General features: G+C 38.9%; 1 protein-coding gene across 1 annotated transcript in view; it reads right to left on the reverse strand.

Annotated features, from left to right (window-relative positions):
• LOC134799859 (cholesterol transporter ABCA5-like) overlaps positions 1-16,677 on the reverse strand; it is a 76,916-nt gene that overhangs the window by 13,626 nt on the left and 46,613 nt on the right. The window contains exons 5-19 of the mRNA XM_063772260.1: positions 15,639-15,876; positions 15,121-15,347; positions 14,748-14,826; positions 14,382-14,489; positions 7,069-7,212; positions 6,209-6,359; positions 5,691-5,832; positions 4,919-5,149; positions 4,260-4,374; positions 3,515-3,664; positions 2,931-3,098; positions 2,107-2,182; positions 1,461-1,637; positions 734-906; positions 220-315 (exon numbers count right to left, since the gene is read on the reverse strand). Of these exons, the coding sequence (XP_063628330.1) occupies positions 220-315; positions 734-906; positions 1,461-1,637; positions 2,107-2,182; positions 2,931-3,098; positions 3,515-3,664; positions 4,260-4,374; positions 4,919-5,149; positions 5,691-5,832; positions 6,209-6,359; positions 7,069-7,212; positions 14,382-14,489; positions 14,748-14,826; positions 15,121-15,347; positions 15,639-15,876 (2,275 nt within the window). The remainder of the gene's footprint in view (positions 1-219; positions 316-733; positions 907-1,460; positions 1,638-2,106; positions 2,183-2,930; positions 3,099-3,514; positions 3,665-4,259; positions 4,375-4,918; positions 5,150-5,690; positions 5,833-6,208; positions 6,360-7,068; positions 7,213-14,381; positions 14,490-14,747; positions 14,827-15,120; positions 15,348-15,638; positions 15,877-16,677) is intronic.

The raw sequence follows: 16,677 nt of genomic DNA on the forward strand, positions 1-16,677 counted from the left end.
CTATAAATCTAGCCTATAAATCCTCTCCAAGATCCCATAATCAGTTTCTAATGTGATGACAACAGTGAAACCACATGTAAGGTTCTTTAAAACAGGAAAGGATTTTCCAAATTATTCAGCCATCTTTGAAAAATTGAGAACTTAATTCAATCTCTATTTTCTTCAAACTATCTTCAAACGTTAGATTTTTTGAAGGAAAAACTATATTATGAAGATTACCTTGACATGTTCCACACCATGCGTGGTTGAGTGCAACGCATGCGACGCAGGTGTCGGTAGTGATGTCGCCTTCTGGTTATCCTTGTCGTTCAGTTCCTGAAACATTCATTTCTGTCAATTTATGTATTTGTAATTCGAAGTGGTCGCCATGATAGATGATATGTAATAGGCTCTGGGTTCTGGCTGGTCCATTAGGTTTTCATTGCCATACGCCAGTGCTACCAACCAACATAATGGCAGATTTGAAGTAAAATTGCCAAAACCCGAGAAATTCGGACAAGGGTCCCGGGGCTGGGATGGGTGATGAATAGTGATGATAGGAGTTATAGCTTAAGTCGTGATGCCTCATGGCATTAATGCCTTTTGTACTTACATTAAGTTTTTCTTTTATGGAATAAAGTTTAAATATAAATAAATTAAAAAAGCCAAAGATGCTTACAGTTCAAATCTAGCCTTGATCACCAAATGCTTTTGTTATTTCTTCTTTAGTACCTAAGTTACGACAGTTTCATACCTGATAGCTCAGCGTTTTGCTCTGCAAGGATAAGCTCCTGGACAGCGCGCGAGCTCTGACCAGCTTCACTGACGACACTCCTTCCACCGCCTCAATCTCTTCGGCGTTCTCTCCTTCCAGGCTCAGGAACACCTCTTCTAGCGTTGTCATGGATACGCCGTAACTTGTTACGCCTGGAATAGTTGAAGAGGGATTTAACGTATGGAATAAATTAAAGTTAGACTAAGACGAGTCTGCACACGCAGTGCAAGTGTTATTTATACCTACGTAATAATTTCATAGAAGTTTGACGTTTAAAATAAGACTTGCACTGTGCTATCAAAATCGTTGCAGACTTATCTTGGTCTAACTCTAATTACAAGGCAGTTTGTTATGATATTCTGAATAAAAATAGCTGCCCGATGGTAAATGAGTTCTGTATATCGAACGATTTTAGATGTTGGATTATTGGCAGAACCGTTACTTAATGTTACTACGAGGGTCAACCCTTACTGGCCAAGAGTCAATGTAGTAGTATCAGCCGCGTTATTTAATACCCAGAACTTGTAACCTAATAATAATACTCCACAATTATTTTATCAAACGTGCCCCGAGCAGAGGAGGCTATGTGTCTGCGAGCCTTCTCTACTCGAGGCACGTGTCCACGGACCAACCACATTACGCCACTAGCTGGTGTTGTATAGTAAAGTTCCATAATGCGCCACTAGATGGCATTGCATAAACTTACCTAATCTATTAGTCTTCTCCCGTATCTCCTGCTCGATAGCCAGGAAAAGAGGTGGAAACAGATGAACAGCATAATGTGGAAGGATGTAGGACAGCTCCCGTCCGTGTCTGCGTGCTTTTTCAGCTCGGGGCACGTGTCCGCGGACCAGCCGCGTTATTTGGTGCTCACGACACGCTCCTAGACAAAAAGTTATATTTGTGAACATAAAGATATATTTGTTCCTTTCCTATGGCCGTTTTCGGTTTCCAGCATCAGAATCGGCTTGATGATATCATTAAGTACCTACCTACGACCTACGTTACAAGTTACAACCGAACATTGCAAGTTGAAAACTACAATAGATGTCGCAACGACATCTACCGGTGGTACTATAAAACTAAATTAGTATACACAGCTTTGGTACAGGTACATAAGACGTAACTATGTAATTTATGTCAGAATAGGGAACGAAAGATATATCTGTAAGTTCCCCTTCCATTGTGATGACAATAAGCCGGGGCTGCCGGAGGGCGCCGTGGTGGAATATTATCGATCCCAGTGCGCCCTCACGAACGGCACGCCGGAGTGAGTTTAGTGGGTAGGGCCAAATTCTCGAGTCCCACACACGGTGCGTAAACGCATTCCGATTAAAAAAAAGGATACTTACCATCTAATACTAAAGTGAGGTGGTATCCAATACCGAATTTATTCTTCAGGAATAATGATGTGCCAGCACATCTCACCTGTAATAAAATCGGGCATTAAAAATCTTTAAAATTCTTAGAAGTTCCACACGAGTTCCGTGAAAGGCTTGAGAAGCGGATGGGTGTGTGCTGCAGCCAGTCATCTGGCGGAAGCAGGACATGATTTCGCTTTCTCAGTGTGCGAACTATACCCATTAATATCATACCAAATTGTCACGATTAGTGCTCGGTCTCAACCCCTGATGATTACTTTATAGACAGATTAAGCAAATGTCTTACCTATATTTCTGATCCCAGAAGTTAACATTGACGAAACAAATAGTTTAGGTTAAAGATCAAAATACTACTACTATAGGCTAGGGTTTGGCCGATATGAAACACAGGTGTAAGAAACAGGACCCCTATTCGACAAGCGACGTTTGATGTGGGAAAAATCATAAGTTCTCGAATACGTACAATGTTAAAATTTTACATTAGCAATCCAGAGTTTGGTGACAACCAAACCAAACCGAACCACCCCGAGTTTAGAGTTGAGTTTTGATTGTACCAAATGATATTATCCACAGTTGATCGAATCAACACTTGATATAATCAACATGCAATAAAATCAACTGTTGATTTTACGTGGATGCGAAATCTGACAGTTGTACATGTCGAATTTGGCCCCAGAAATCATGCTCCTTGAATTCCTGCCTTTCTAAACTTCGGAGAATAAAAGAAAAACAACTTAGCGCATTTCTTGCGAGAGTTACGAGTGTACATCTACGGTCAACACTTTGCTACTCACCCTGCCTTTACTAATGACTGCCTTCCGATCCCCCAGTATGTCCGCCTCGTCCATAAAGTGCGTGGTCAAGAGGAGAACCTTCCCCTTTTTCGCCCGCTGCAGGATCCGCCATGTTTGTCGGCGGGACACGGGATCCACGCCTGCCGTTGGTTCGTCCAGGATTATTATCTGGAAATCATAAAACATAGAATTATCCGCAAACAACAAGGTTCTATATTCTTAATGAAGTGTGTAGGAAAAATTATAACAGTCCATTTTATGGCATTAAAAGATTCATTGTTATATTTAAACTTGCGCGATTTTTACAGGTTGTCATTTAGTAGACTGGATACGGAGAAAGATTTTTTGTGAGACCACGGGGACAATGCCATCCTCGAAACGTTGGAGGTAACGTGACTAAGTCCCATTTAAGTAAATAATAATTAAGAAATACAAAGCTCAAAACCTTCAAAAACCAAGATAAAATGGATTATTCAGATTTCGAAATAGACGTCTTTGTCAAGATCGACGAAAACCCTTGGTTTAGGGCATCGAACGATTGTTTTGCATATTGGGAGAGGGCTATGTCCAGAAAATCGAATTACCTTGGGATCTCCTATGCAAGCTATAGCGATGCTCAGCTTCCTCTTCTGGCCCCCAGAGAGATGTTTGGAGAACACGTTGGCCTGGTCTGACAGACCAACGTCGCTCATCGCTTTGCTGATCTCCTCGCTGTGACGCTTGCGCGGTATACCCTGGTAGAAGAAAATAAATAAATAAAATAAGAACTACTTCATTGATCATCTTGTCGAGACACTATTTAGATGTACAGTGAGCTGCGAAATTGCATGGAGAAATTATGAATGAGTTCATTGATAAAGTCGCCATGCATTTTTACGGCAGATGGTACTTCATGACAATTACTGTTAGCCCAAGAACGGGTAAATATACATTACATCGAACATTACGAAGTTTAGTTGAGCATTTTTTTGTTTTCTTGCTCCTAGTTGACTTCAAGCAGTTTTACTTCAAGCAGTTGAACAAAAAAGAGAATCGTCGAACTTGTGTCCAGTCATAGCATGCCGTTAATACGTTACGTTCCTCAACTTTATAAATTAGAATTTAAATAACATACAAAATACAAATACAAACAAATACATAATTCTTTATTTTTGTAAGTTACACGATAAATATAAGCTAATGGATGGAGCCTCCCTGGGCTGTAAGCAAAAACATCTTCTAGTTTTGTTCTACAAATGTAAGACTAGGGTCAACTTAGGGTAGACTATTTACTAATCGGGGTTCTCTAGGCATGTAGGGACTTCAACTCTTGATATTTTAAAGACTCACCTTAACAGCTGCGAAGAATTGAAGATGTTCCCGTACAGTTAGCAGATCAAACAGGACATCCTGCTGCGGACACACGCCGATCATCTGCCGGATCTCGTGCATGTCGTTGGGATCCCTGTAATCGTCATCAAATGTTTAAGTCTGCTACTTTTTATTTAAAAAAAACACAAGTGCTCGATAATTATTTTATGGGTTTGGAGAACATTCCGAAATGAAAATCTTTGTCATCTTTTGTATGTTTCCAAAAAATAGCAAACTTAAAAATGGTTTGTGTATAGGTACCGCTAGATGCTTTGCCGATACTATATTGTGTAAGTAATTCTTTCTGTGATTTAACTAAGGGCTTATATAACATGCAATACAATCCAAATACGTACATTCGGCAGCCGAGTTCAGGTAAATAGGGTGGATTTCTTAGCCCCATTGTCTTCCTAAAACTACTGGCCGGGTAGACAACATGCCAATCGCTAACGAAACGCAACTGTTGGCACTGTCACACTAAGTAATATGGAAGAGTGATAGAGAGACACAAAGTGATTCGATGGCGAAGCGCAAGCGATTATCACCTTGGCTAAGCCGCCTGTTCTGTTCATTTGCTGTTGGTCTGCCCCCGTAACTCTATATTAAAAACAGCCACTATATAGTTAAAACCAACTTACCTAACATCCAATCCATAAACATACGCAGTCCCAGCCGTGGGAGCGGTCAACCCGGTCAAGATATTAAACAGCGTAGATTTCCCTGCCCCATTATGCCCCAGAACCGCCGTGATCTGACCCTCATAGATGCTCAGCTCAATGTTGTCGATGGCTTTGATCTCTGGCCTGCGGCAGTGACGGAAGGACTTCTGGAGGCCAACGATGCGGATGGCTTCTTTGTCTTGGAGTTCTCTGTTGAAAAAGTAGTATTTAAGTTGAAAAATAACTAAAATGTCTGCTTCAGAGATATTCCAATAATATTTGGACGATCTGAGGGATAGGGACGAGTGAACCCTATAAAGCGTGAGTCATACGCTAAACCGGGCCGGGGCCGGGCCGGAGCTTCCACCGCTTCGTTTTCTATGGAAAACATCACGTGATCACCGATCAGCCGTCATAGAAAATGACATGTTGGACCCCTCAGCCCGGGCACGGCCCGGTCTAGCGTGAGTCATCCTATATCTGGAATCACGGTTGATATCGTCAGAAATGGTAGGATGAGCTCGTCACCTTTGACATAATAGATAGCTGAAGATCGGGATACGTACAGGTACTTACTATAAAAATACGAGTTTGTTCAGCTTTCTAATGAAGAAAGAGTCACTTATTCCGCAATTCACTACCTATATGAAAGGTACAGAAGTAATATGAGGGAGTGGTGAGACAGGCAAAGGGTTATGGGGAAATTTTATGCTTTTCGTATCACGGGCGAAGCCTTATATTTAAGACTTACCTAGGCACAGGCTCAATATCCTTATTATGTAGCGTGTCGCCGTTAGAGTGGAAGTGCACGGCCGACACTCGGCCACGTCTACTGCCGACCCAGTAGGAGGGTAGCAGGCAGAACCAAGGTTTCTGCTTTATACCGTATTCACCTAGAAATAGAGCCTGTTTTAGCATAACTAGTCATAGACAAACAATCAGGCTGCTTGTCCACTGAGGGGGAGGGGAGCGGAGATGTGGGGAAACAACCAATAGTATTGGTTATAATCTCCGCCAACCAATTTTCTGAGAATGCTATTTAGTCAACGTAGGCAGCTGAGTTTAGGATACTGATTTTTTTAACCAAGCATATCGCAAAATCTTTCCCTTTTTATTTTCTATTGCGCATATGGTTCCATTTTTATCGCCTGTCACTATGCCCGTCACTTTCGCACTTACATATACTTGTTAGAACGTGACAGGCATGGTGACAAGCGATAAAAATGCGACCGTGCTACCGCCGCAGGTGTATTAAACGAATGGACTTACTGGGCATGACAGCATCGAGCCAATAAGCTATGAGGGCGTAGAGCACAGTGTCAACGGCCATCATGATGAGACTGCCGCCGAATGGCACTCCAGGCCCGCTCCAGAGGCTGTCCCACGTCACGCCCTGCCCTTGCATGTCTAGTACTAAGGCCTGGAACACACAAATATAGAAATAGAATTGATTTATTGTCAGAATACAGGAAACTTATAACAGATGTTACAAAGTAATATGCGTCTGATCTGCTAACCAACTCTTTTACGGTAAAACCAAGCCAAGTCAAGCAAAGTACAGTAATAAATTAATTATCCTATAGCAATATGCGGATACAGCACAACATTTTTCAAAAATAGTTTTTTCAACAACCGATTACTGTCTATTATAGCATATATTTTGTTATTTTAGGAATTATTAAAAAACTATTTCGCCGAAAATGGATATATACGGCACAAACGTATTCTCAACCGGCGATTGGTCGTTGGATTGTGGTCGATGTGGTGATCTTAAGGATGACTCACGCTAGACCGGTCCGGGGCCGGGCCGGAGCTTCCGGCGCGTCGTTTTCATTGGAAAGCACCACGTGACCACCGATCAGCCGTCATTAGAAAATGACATGTCGGAGGCCTCGGCCCGGGCACGGCCCGGTCTAGCGTGAGTCATCCTTTAGTCTGGAGATATGTCGTGGTCAAATTATAGAATTTGATCATTTCATGAAATGTCATTTTAGGATATACATAATATACATTTTAGGATACACACTTCATATTATAGATAGGTTAGGTTTGACTTTTTCATGATGTGGCCAACCGATCATTTTATCCATGACAACACATGAAGAAATAATCAGGAGTACAAAACTCACCTTATCCATAGCGAGCGCATATGCACTGGAGCTGATGAGAGAGACGAACCAGAAGGCGAGGGAGTCGGCGTTTTGCACAAACACTTGGATGAAGTAGAGCCCGCTCATCAGGTTCACTGCGAAGCTGCCCAGGATACCGGCCGTCTGGGTAGAAAAATGTTGCATTACTATTTTATCGTAGAGTTTGTGATATATTACACCACTAGTAAGTATAATACCCCACGTCTATAGTCTGTATCTTAAGGTATTTACAAAAGAGTAAACAAAATCTATCCTCAAATGGCTCAGAGCCAACAGGAGTGGTCATTCCTCCATACAAACGTAGTCCTCGTTTTCCTCCGTGGTTTTTGAAGCTAGAGCAATGATTTTTTCAACACAGATTAATATTGTCAATATCTGTGTCGGACCGTTTTGCTTTTTTTGATATTTTTGTTTTTTAAGGCGCTAGAGCCCTTCAAAAACGGCCAAAATGGCCTAATAGACTATGCCGCAATGAGAGGCGTGGTATTCAAAACTGATATCAATTAGCCAAAAAAGCAAAACGGTCCGACACAGATAATTTCATAATCATTTAGATTTCCAAATTTGGTTACGATTGGTTAAGTTTTGGGGGAGGAAAAAGAGGACTACGAAACCTCGATTTTTGTCATTTTTACGCAGGATTTTTCGCCTCAGCTGCAGTTGTCCCTATCGCACTAATTTTAGGGGCGGAGTCAAGTTTCTAAATACGTACACAGCCAGAAAAGTGATGGGCAATAGTCGACATTTAATGTCGATAATCTAGTGATGTAAGAAGTTATCGATAAACCGTCTTGTGTGAAAATATCTAGATCCTAAGATACAAGGGGTTTTGGGTTGAGAGTAGGAAACACATTTTTGTAGTTATGATATACAATCTATTATGAACTTTTTGATTCTAATATTTCAAATTAGAAATCAAAATCAAAAATATTTTATTCCATGGTTAAAATGGGTTAACAACATTTTTAGGTACCTACAGGCACGCTTCGTAATTGTCGAGCAATTTAGGGTCGTAGCTGATGGAATGTCCAATTTAGCTAGAACCCTAAATGGCAGAACGGAGCGTGACAGTACTAATGATTCATGTTCTGTATATCCTGCCCTACAATGGCGTTAATATTTGGTTGTCATGTCTATACTTCGTTTTTAAGCATTATTGAAAAAAAAAATAGTAAATACTAATATTAACCACTAAGTACATAACTATTACAAAAAAAGCTAAATAATTATACGATTGCATGCTTAAAAAAGACACGTCACCTTCACTCTAATGCTAAACAAACGAAGAATAAGAACTAACAGCGATAAGACCGCCTGTTGCTACCTTTATCTACATTGTAAATCGGTTTTAGGGTTCCGTACGCAAAGGGTAAAACACGGGACCCTATTACTAAGATTCCGCTGTCCGTCCGTCCGTCTGTCACCAGGCTGTATCTCACGAACCGTGATAGCTAGACAGTTGAAATTTTCACAGATGATTTATTTCTGTTGCCGCTATAACAACAAATACTAAAAACAGGATAAAATAAAAATTTTAGTGGGGCCTCCCATACAACAAACGTGATTTTTGACCGAAGTTAAGCAACGTCGGGCGGGGTCAGTACTTGGATGGGTGACCGTTTTTATAAATAATGGTACGGAACCCTTCGTGTGCGAGTCCGACTTGCACTTCGCCGGTTTTTTTTTAAATTTGTTTTTATGTTTGTGGTGTAATAAAGAATATTTTAGAGTCAGACCAAGAAAAGTCTACAGCAATTTTGATAGCACACGCAGTGCAAGTGTTATTTATATGTCATAATTTCATAGAAGCGACGTTTGAAATAATACTTGCACTGCGTGTTCTATCAAAATCGCTATAGATTTTTCTTGGCCTAACTCTACTTTAAATTACAAAGTAAGGCCTAAATTATAAAATAAGGCCCATCAATGTTTTTTTTTTGTGTTTATTAAACTTGATATTTTGTCTATAGTATTAGCGGACATGGCCTCAAAATTTAAACCCGCTTAAGAATCGGGCCTTATTTCGTGCATTATATACAATACTACCCATTTTTGTGTAGTCATTATTTATACTATAGAAGCATTGTTTGAGTAGCCAATTATTTAAACAGTATTTTTTTAAAGGGCAACGGTGGCAATATTTTAAGGTCTGGATAATAAGATACAGATCTTAATAAGGATATCAATGTAAGTGAATGTTACCATGACTACCAAACAAACAAATGTGATAGAATTTGCCAGCTGGCATTGTAACATTCAGACAGTTACCTATGTACCTAATCTGAAATATGAATAAATTAGTAATATTTTAAACAGGAAAGTAAACCGAATTTTGGCCTTTTGCTGGACACAATCACAATAGTAATTTGTTTTACAAGAGGGCAAAGTTTATCGCCACCGGTTGATGCATTTGCAGCACCAATGGTAGAAAATGCAAGCTCATCATCAACTGCATAATCGACGTTTGATATGACTATTGAATCCGAGCTTTTTGATCATGAATCATGATAAAACAAAATTTTAGAAGGTCGCAGAATAGTGGATTTAAAATATTTATTTTCTGTGATCTCAAATATCAGGCACGATCATACAAATTGTACATTTGCTGATCTTGCCTTTGTCATTGAAAGACGTAAGGGTTTACACAGAGAATATATATTTAAGTGTAATATGTGCAAAAAAAAGGAAACGATACACTCTGAAGACCCAAAAAGAAAATGTTAGTAAATACTGCTGCCGTAGAAGGAAATGTGCACAGGGAACGGACATGCTCAGCTTAACGAAATTTGTTCTTTGTTAAATGTTCCAAACATGGATAATAAAACATACATTAAAATAAAGCAACTCTTGTCAGCAAACATCGAAGAATGCGCATTCGAAGAAATGATTGCAGCAGGCCAAGAAGAAAAAAGGCTAGCTATCTTGGATGGCGATGTTGATGAGCATAGGTGACCTTTAATAACTGTAGTTGCCGATGGTTCCTGGGCAAAACGTTCGTATAAAAGTGGATATAGCTCTGTATCCGGTGCCGGTTGTATTCTTGGTCTTAGAATTGTTGGTTTTTTTCACCAACGCTCTTATTTTGTTGCAAAAATTGCGAAGTAAATGGTTTTTACATTCGACCTTTTCTATTTCAAAATCTAGTCCATATGGCTTTTGCAGTCTGAGTTTTTTCATAATGCTAGAGTCCCCATCTCCTACCAGTCTTTGAAATTTCACGCCATGCATATCCATGCTTCTCGCAAAGCCTTCTGCTATTATGTCGGCCTCCATGGCATTGGCACTGTCTTGCCAGTTCTTGAAGCATCTGTGCTCTGGCACCTCAATCATTAATTTTTCACTCCTAGCACAGACACAACAGTATGAATTTCTTACGCCCAAAAACAATACTTTTTTGGTACGGAGACCAACAATACAACCGGCACCGGATGCAGAACTATATCCACTTTTATACGAACGTTTTGCCCAGGAACCATCAGCAACTACTGTTATTAAAGGCCATCCATGCTCATCAACATCGCCATTCAAGATAGCTAGCCTTTTTTCTTCTTGGCCTGCTGCAATCATGTCTTCACATGCGCATTCTTCGATGGTTGGCGCCAAGAGTTGCTCTATTTTAATGTATGTTTTATTATCCATGTTTGGCATATTTAACGAAGCACAAATTTCGTTAAGCTGAGCATATCCGTTCCCTGTGCACATAACTCCTACGGCAGCAGTATTTACTGACATTTACTTTTTTGGGTCTTCAGAGTATATCGTTTCCTTTTTGTTGCACATGTTACACTTAAATATATATTCGCTGTGTAAACCCTTACGTCTTTCATTAACAAAGGCAAGATCAGCAAATGTACAATTTGTATGATCGTGCCTGATATTTGAGATCGCAGAAAATAAATATTTTATGTCCACTATTCTGCGACCTTCCAAAATTTTGTTTTCTTTGTTATCATGATCAAAAAGCTCGGGTTCAATGGTCATATCAAACGGCGATGATGCAGTTGATGATGAGCTTGCATTTTCTTCCATTGTTGCTGCAAATGCATCAATCGGCGGCGATAATGACGCATGGCGATGCAATTCTGAGTGGATATTTCTTTTGACGCAAACATTAGATTTTTTTCGTGTAACACTCATATACAGTCTCTTTTTTGGTCCATTCCTCCTCCCCATGGTTACTTGGTTCCTTATTCAACCTACCTGAAATTAAACGAGTAGGTTAGTAAATTATATTATTTTACATTATAAAGTTAAATGTTTAGGTATCTCAATCACTTACTCACTGGTGGACATGGACGCAAAATTTTTGCCCATCTACTTATACTATCTTATAAAAAATGAAATTTTGAAAGTTAGCACGCTTAAAGTTCGTTTTTTTGCATTAAGGTAACAGATTTTGACATGTCTTATTAAAAATTACCATTGAAAAATAAGTCATAGCAAATATGTTAGAATTATAAATCATATTAATCATATTAATGAGCAAGAGCACCCTAAACCGGCGAGCGTGTATGAGGAATGTTATGAATGTGAAGGAAGCGAAAGTGGTATGTCAGGATCGTAGCAAGTGGAAATCCGTGGTCTCTGCCTACCCCTCCGGGAAATAGGCGTGATTGTATGTATGTATTAATCATATACTTTTTTATATTCTTTTGCTTTCATAAGTAATATAAACTAATTTTTGAAAGCGTTTTTCAATAATTATTAATAAAAAGACACGTCATGATTGTTTACCTTCTTTCTAATGCTAAAAAATAACGAACTATAATAACCGGGCCTTATTTGGTACAGAACCTTGATTTGATAGGTACATCGGATATTCTGGGCCCCTGAGTTTGTTACGTAAAGGACAAAATGGTGACATGTGGTTAGAGCTGATTAACTAGTGGTTCTGTGCGCTAAGTATAAAAAATAAGCTTCAGCGAACTCATTAAGCCTAGAAAAAACCCTACACCCTACTGCCACTTAAGTCAGTCTTGAGTCTTTGAATCAATTTCCGTAGTAGTACTACTACTACTAAGGTACTAGGAGGTAATAAGGCCTATAGTAGGTATAATAAGGCCTACCTGAAAAATAATGTTCTTACAACAGTGTAACCGTGTTAGTTATTTGAGTAACATATATGTAAAGTGATACAATTAAAAGCTAACAGCAAACCAGTACATAAATTATATCTTATGTACTTCTTATGAATTACACTCTTATAAAGGTTTCGGCTAATTACGCATATGTGCATCACGCAATAAAATCTATAAGTAGGTACCTTCTAAAGTAATGAATACTCGTATTCTTAAAATAATGTTTCGTATAATAATAATACCCTCAGGTACCTTTATAGTATAATACTTAGAGGTTAAGTTCGTTGAAATTTAGATACTTAAATAAATTACTTTCAATCGGAATAGAGATGTTTTAGTGCCTTAAATTTTCAAATAAAATAAAACTAATATGATACTGGCAAATATTTGTCATATTTCTTGAGTACCTGGGCCTTATGAGAATACAGTAGGTATATGGTGCTTATAAGAATTATATGCTTCATAAATTGAAGTAGGTTTATATAAACGTACATAACCATTTTACATTAAAAATTTTTTTAATGAAATCTGTTTTTAATTCACAAAAAATAATACTATTACACGTTCTTAACCTAGTTATAATCTTTAATATTTAAGATTTTAGTAACTAGGATGAGGGGGACATATTAAATTTATTCCCTAATCTTAAGTTCTAATATATTTATTACTTATCATTATAAATACATAATGTATATTTATGTGTAGGTATATGTATTATATTTATGTGCTTACTTAACTAATAATTATTCTTGTACTATGGTATTCAGTTCTTTTTTTATTATATACTTAATCTTATTAGGCTTATTACTTATTTCTAGTAAAACTCTATTAGGAAAGTTGTTTAGAATAGTAGGTAAGTATGAATTCCAAACTCTATTGCCATATTCATTAAATATTATGTGTGTAACTAATAAACACGATTTACCTATATGTATGTAGGTACCTACCTATACTTCGGCAAGTCATCTTTGACATTAGAAAAATGCAGCAAACTTAAAAAAAAATCGACAATGATCGACCTCCCATAATAAATTAAATTTAGTGCCTTTTTCTAATGTTAAAGTTGGCTGTTGAGTGTAAGAGTATATATAAGTAAGTACACGATTTATTTTCCCTACCCTTTTGACTCATTATTTGACGTTATCATGAATTCTTTATAAGTAAGTATCATAAGTAGGTACCCTACGTACAACACAAATGTCATAATTATTGTAATATTATAACCAGAAGTTTTGTAAACAACACATAGGTATAACAAAAGGTATAGGTACTTGAATAAAGGTAGATGAATTGCGTGCGGTCCAATAGGTAACCACAACTCACGGAGTCCAAAACAATAAGCTGATCAGCAAAGTCAAGTAAACAAAGCCAAGTCAAAGTAGTAGAAAGATTATCGAGTTCCGTAAACGTAAGCCGGGTCAAAAAATTCAATCGCAACACAGTAAGTAATAAGTGAACGCCTCGTGGCAGTAACGCACGAAAAATGACATTGCAAATTGTCGGCAATGAGGCGCGCGCGGGTGCAAGCGTACGCATCTGTGTGCGTGCATTACACACACAAATACAGTCTCTCACGCCCCGTCAGAGCGACGGGTATATTCAGCTTGAAATCTCAAAATTGACTTTTAGCTCAGGTCCCGTTTCGTCTTAAGCCAGTTGAGGGTAGATGAAAACATTACATGATCAAATAATGTAGGACCAGACTTTAAGTCAGGTCGTTCAGTGACAGATCCAGGTGGTTTTGTATTTGGTTGGTTAATCAATAAATGTTATAACTACCCGAAAATGTACAAATTATTTGTTAACTTTTATTTAAGTACCTAATGATACAGAGTATAGGGGGCTATTCATAAATTACGTCATTTCAAATTAGGGGGGGGGGGGTCTGGACATCGGATGACGGTAGCATGAAGTAGGAGGAAATGGGGTCATTAGAAGCATGATTTTTGGATGATTATAGGGGGGGGGGGGGGGGTCAAAAATCGCCAAAAATCGATGACGTAATTTATGGACAGCCCCTAGGCCTCAAACCTCCTCCAATTTATTTTTCAATAGGGTCTTAGTTGTTTTCGCTACGATACTTTAGCTCAACGGGATTCGGGCCTTTACACAATCCTGTGTCCATGAATACAAAACTATTCATCTACGAAGATTTATTGCCGCCATTGAACAGCAACTGGTATGCAATAAACACCATACCCTACAAATACTCACCCTAGCCTTATCGAAGAATGGTGTCAGCATGAACGCAAAAGTTATGATCGTGAAGCCGAACAGCAGCATCAAGAGGAAGATCAGAATATATGAGGAATGCTGGAACACCTGGAAAGATACACCAGTGTATTACGAATGGCTTCGTACTTTTAAGAGTTTTAAGAGGCTAAGAGCCTTTTGAACCATCCCGCTAACCCGGGGTTAACCAGTTTAACCTCGAGTTACGATGGTTCCTAGTACAATTTGACACTGGATTAACTGTTTAGCCGGTTAACCCCGGATTAGTGGAATGGTCAGGATGGTGCAAGTGGCGCTAAAGAAGTTAAATTTAGCAATATTCATAACTACGAGTATGTATAACCTTACCTTTAGAGCAAACAGCAGAACAGTGCTGAAGACTGATAGAATAGTTACGAAGACGGCGTAGATCAGGAACCATGATGCCCTGGAAAATACAAAGAACATTAAAATTAATCAAACATTCCACTCTGTATCTTATTTCATGATCCTATTTCTCAATGAGAAAGCCTGAGTTATTTAGTGGGTCATATGCTCTAAGGTCATACCGATCATAAACAGGTAATCTTATTTATCTTTATTAATCCCTATTTTTAAGATTATTGATGATAGGTACAAACTTTATTGATATACCCAATTAGTACGTTGTGACCAGTTTTAGACGATTATAGACAAATAGAAATTAGACTCAGTCTTAGTTAGCATTTATTAGAAATCTCACCAGTAGACAGAATCCTTCAGCCCCATAATCCTCATTCCCTCCCTGATCTTCTTCTCCTTCTCCCCCACCACGAACATGAGGAGATACGTGATGAACTGACTGAGCGTCATCACCATGTACATGGGCATGATGACGCGGAAGATGACCAGCCAGTCGCCGGTGTGCTGGCGTTTTGGGAACTGGGTTAGGTCTACTCGGGGTGGGGGGAAGGGTGTGCCGGTGTCCAACTGAAAAATGATAAAAGTGGATAAGTAATGCAGTTCGACAACCTAAATCTAACGTATTTCATGATCTGTTCATAAATCTGAGAGCATTCATAAAGCAGTAGGATCGCAGTTGTATTGATGATAAAGTCCAATTAGTTAGTTAGGTACAGGCAGATTCAGATACATATCATCTACAAAAAATTACCTACCTACTCTCTCTGACAAAATCAATTCAATGTCTTGTTCAGCGATCTAAAATAATTAAATTCGTGTCAATTTCATCGTGGAAAAACAAATGAGTAAAAGTCTTACCTTAATCTTCGTAAAATCGATCAAAGTCTGCAGCGCCAAGAACCCAGAGTAATAATACTGCAGCACCGGACACGTATCCTCGCTGTGCATCTCCGACAGCGGTATCAGCTGCCCTCCGCGCGACCAGTCGGAGGACCAGTCGCCTTTCGGAGGAGCCTCGCGGCAGAACGCGTCGGATGTGTAGAGGGTTCGAGTTGAGGGGGTCCCGAAGTTTGAGGGGTTTGTGCGGATTGTGTACCTGGAGATAAAGTGTTAAAATGTCTTTAACACTTAGGTAGTTTGTGCTACAGCTGCATGGTGTAAATACGCTGCATCGGGCAAAGTGTAAACTCTCTCATACTCAAAACTCCTCTGAGTGTGTTTAGAGAGTGTGGTTTATTAAATGGATGGGAGGTGGTTTTAAAAGCAGTGTAGTATATCGAAAATTAAGATTCTACAGATAGTAAGTTTTCTTATGTTAATTTCTTCTTTGACATTAAATAAATATTGTATATTTTTAGATTCTGCACCCTAATTAAGTTATATTTCTTATACGATGGTATCCCATACAACCATTTCCAGTCGCCGTTACGACGCGGTGTTGACACATCTTGTGTCGACACCGTCTGTTTCGGTCACAATTCCAGTCGCAGAGTCGTCGCCGTGTCGACACAGTTACCAGAAATGGGGAAGGGTCGACACATGACACAAAGTGACATAAAGTGTGGTCGCCGTGTGCACACATTGTTTCGGGTTTGCGACTACTTTATGCCAAAATCATTCGTTCATTCGTTCATTTTGTTCCTGTCAAATGGAAACTGTCAGATGGAAAAGTACTTAAATAAAAATAAGTGACATTAATACGCCATCTCTAAAACGGATTACAAGACGTAATTATATATTGTTTGCATTTATATTACAATATGACTTAAATTATTATGGGGAATTAAACTGCTCGAGTGATTTGATAAACTAAGTGTAATATAATCAACGCGCCACCACATTGTTTTAGTTTAGCCGGAAATGAAATTGTTTACTTCTCAGTGCCTGTGTTCATAAC

This window comes from Cydia splendana, chromosome 19, assembly GCF_910591565.1.
Source record: "Cydia splendana chromosome 19, ilCydSple1.2, whole genome shotgun sequence".
NCBI lineage: Eukaryota > Metazoa > Arthropoda > Insecta > Lepidoptera > Tortricidae > Cydia > Cydia splendana.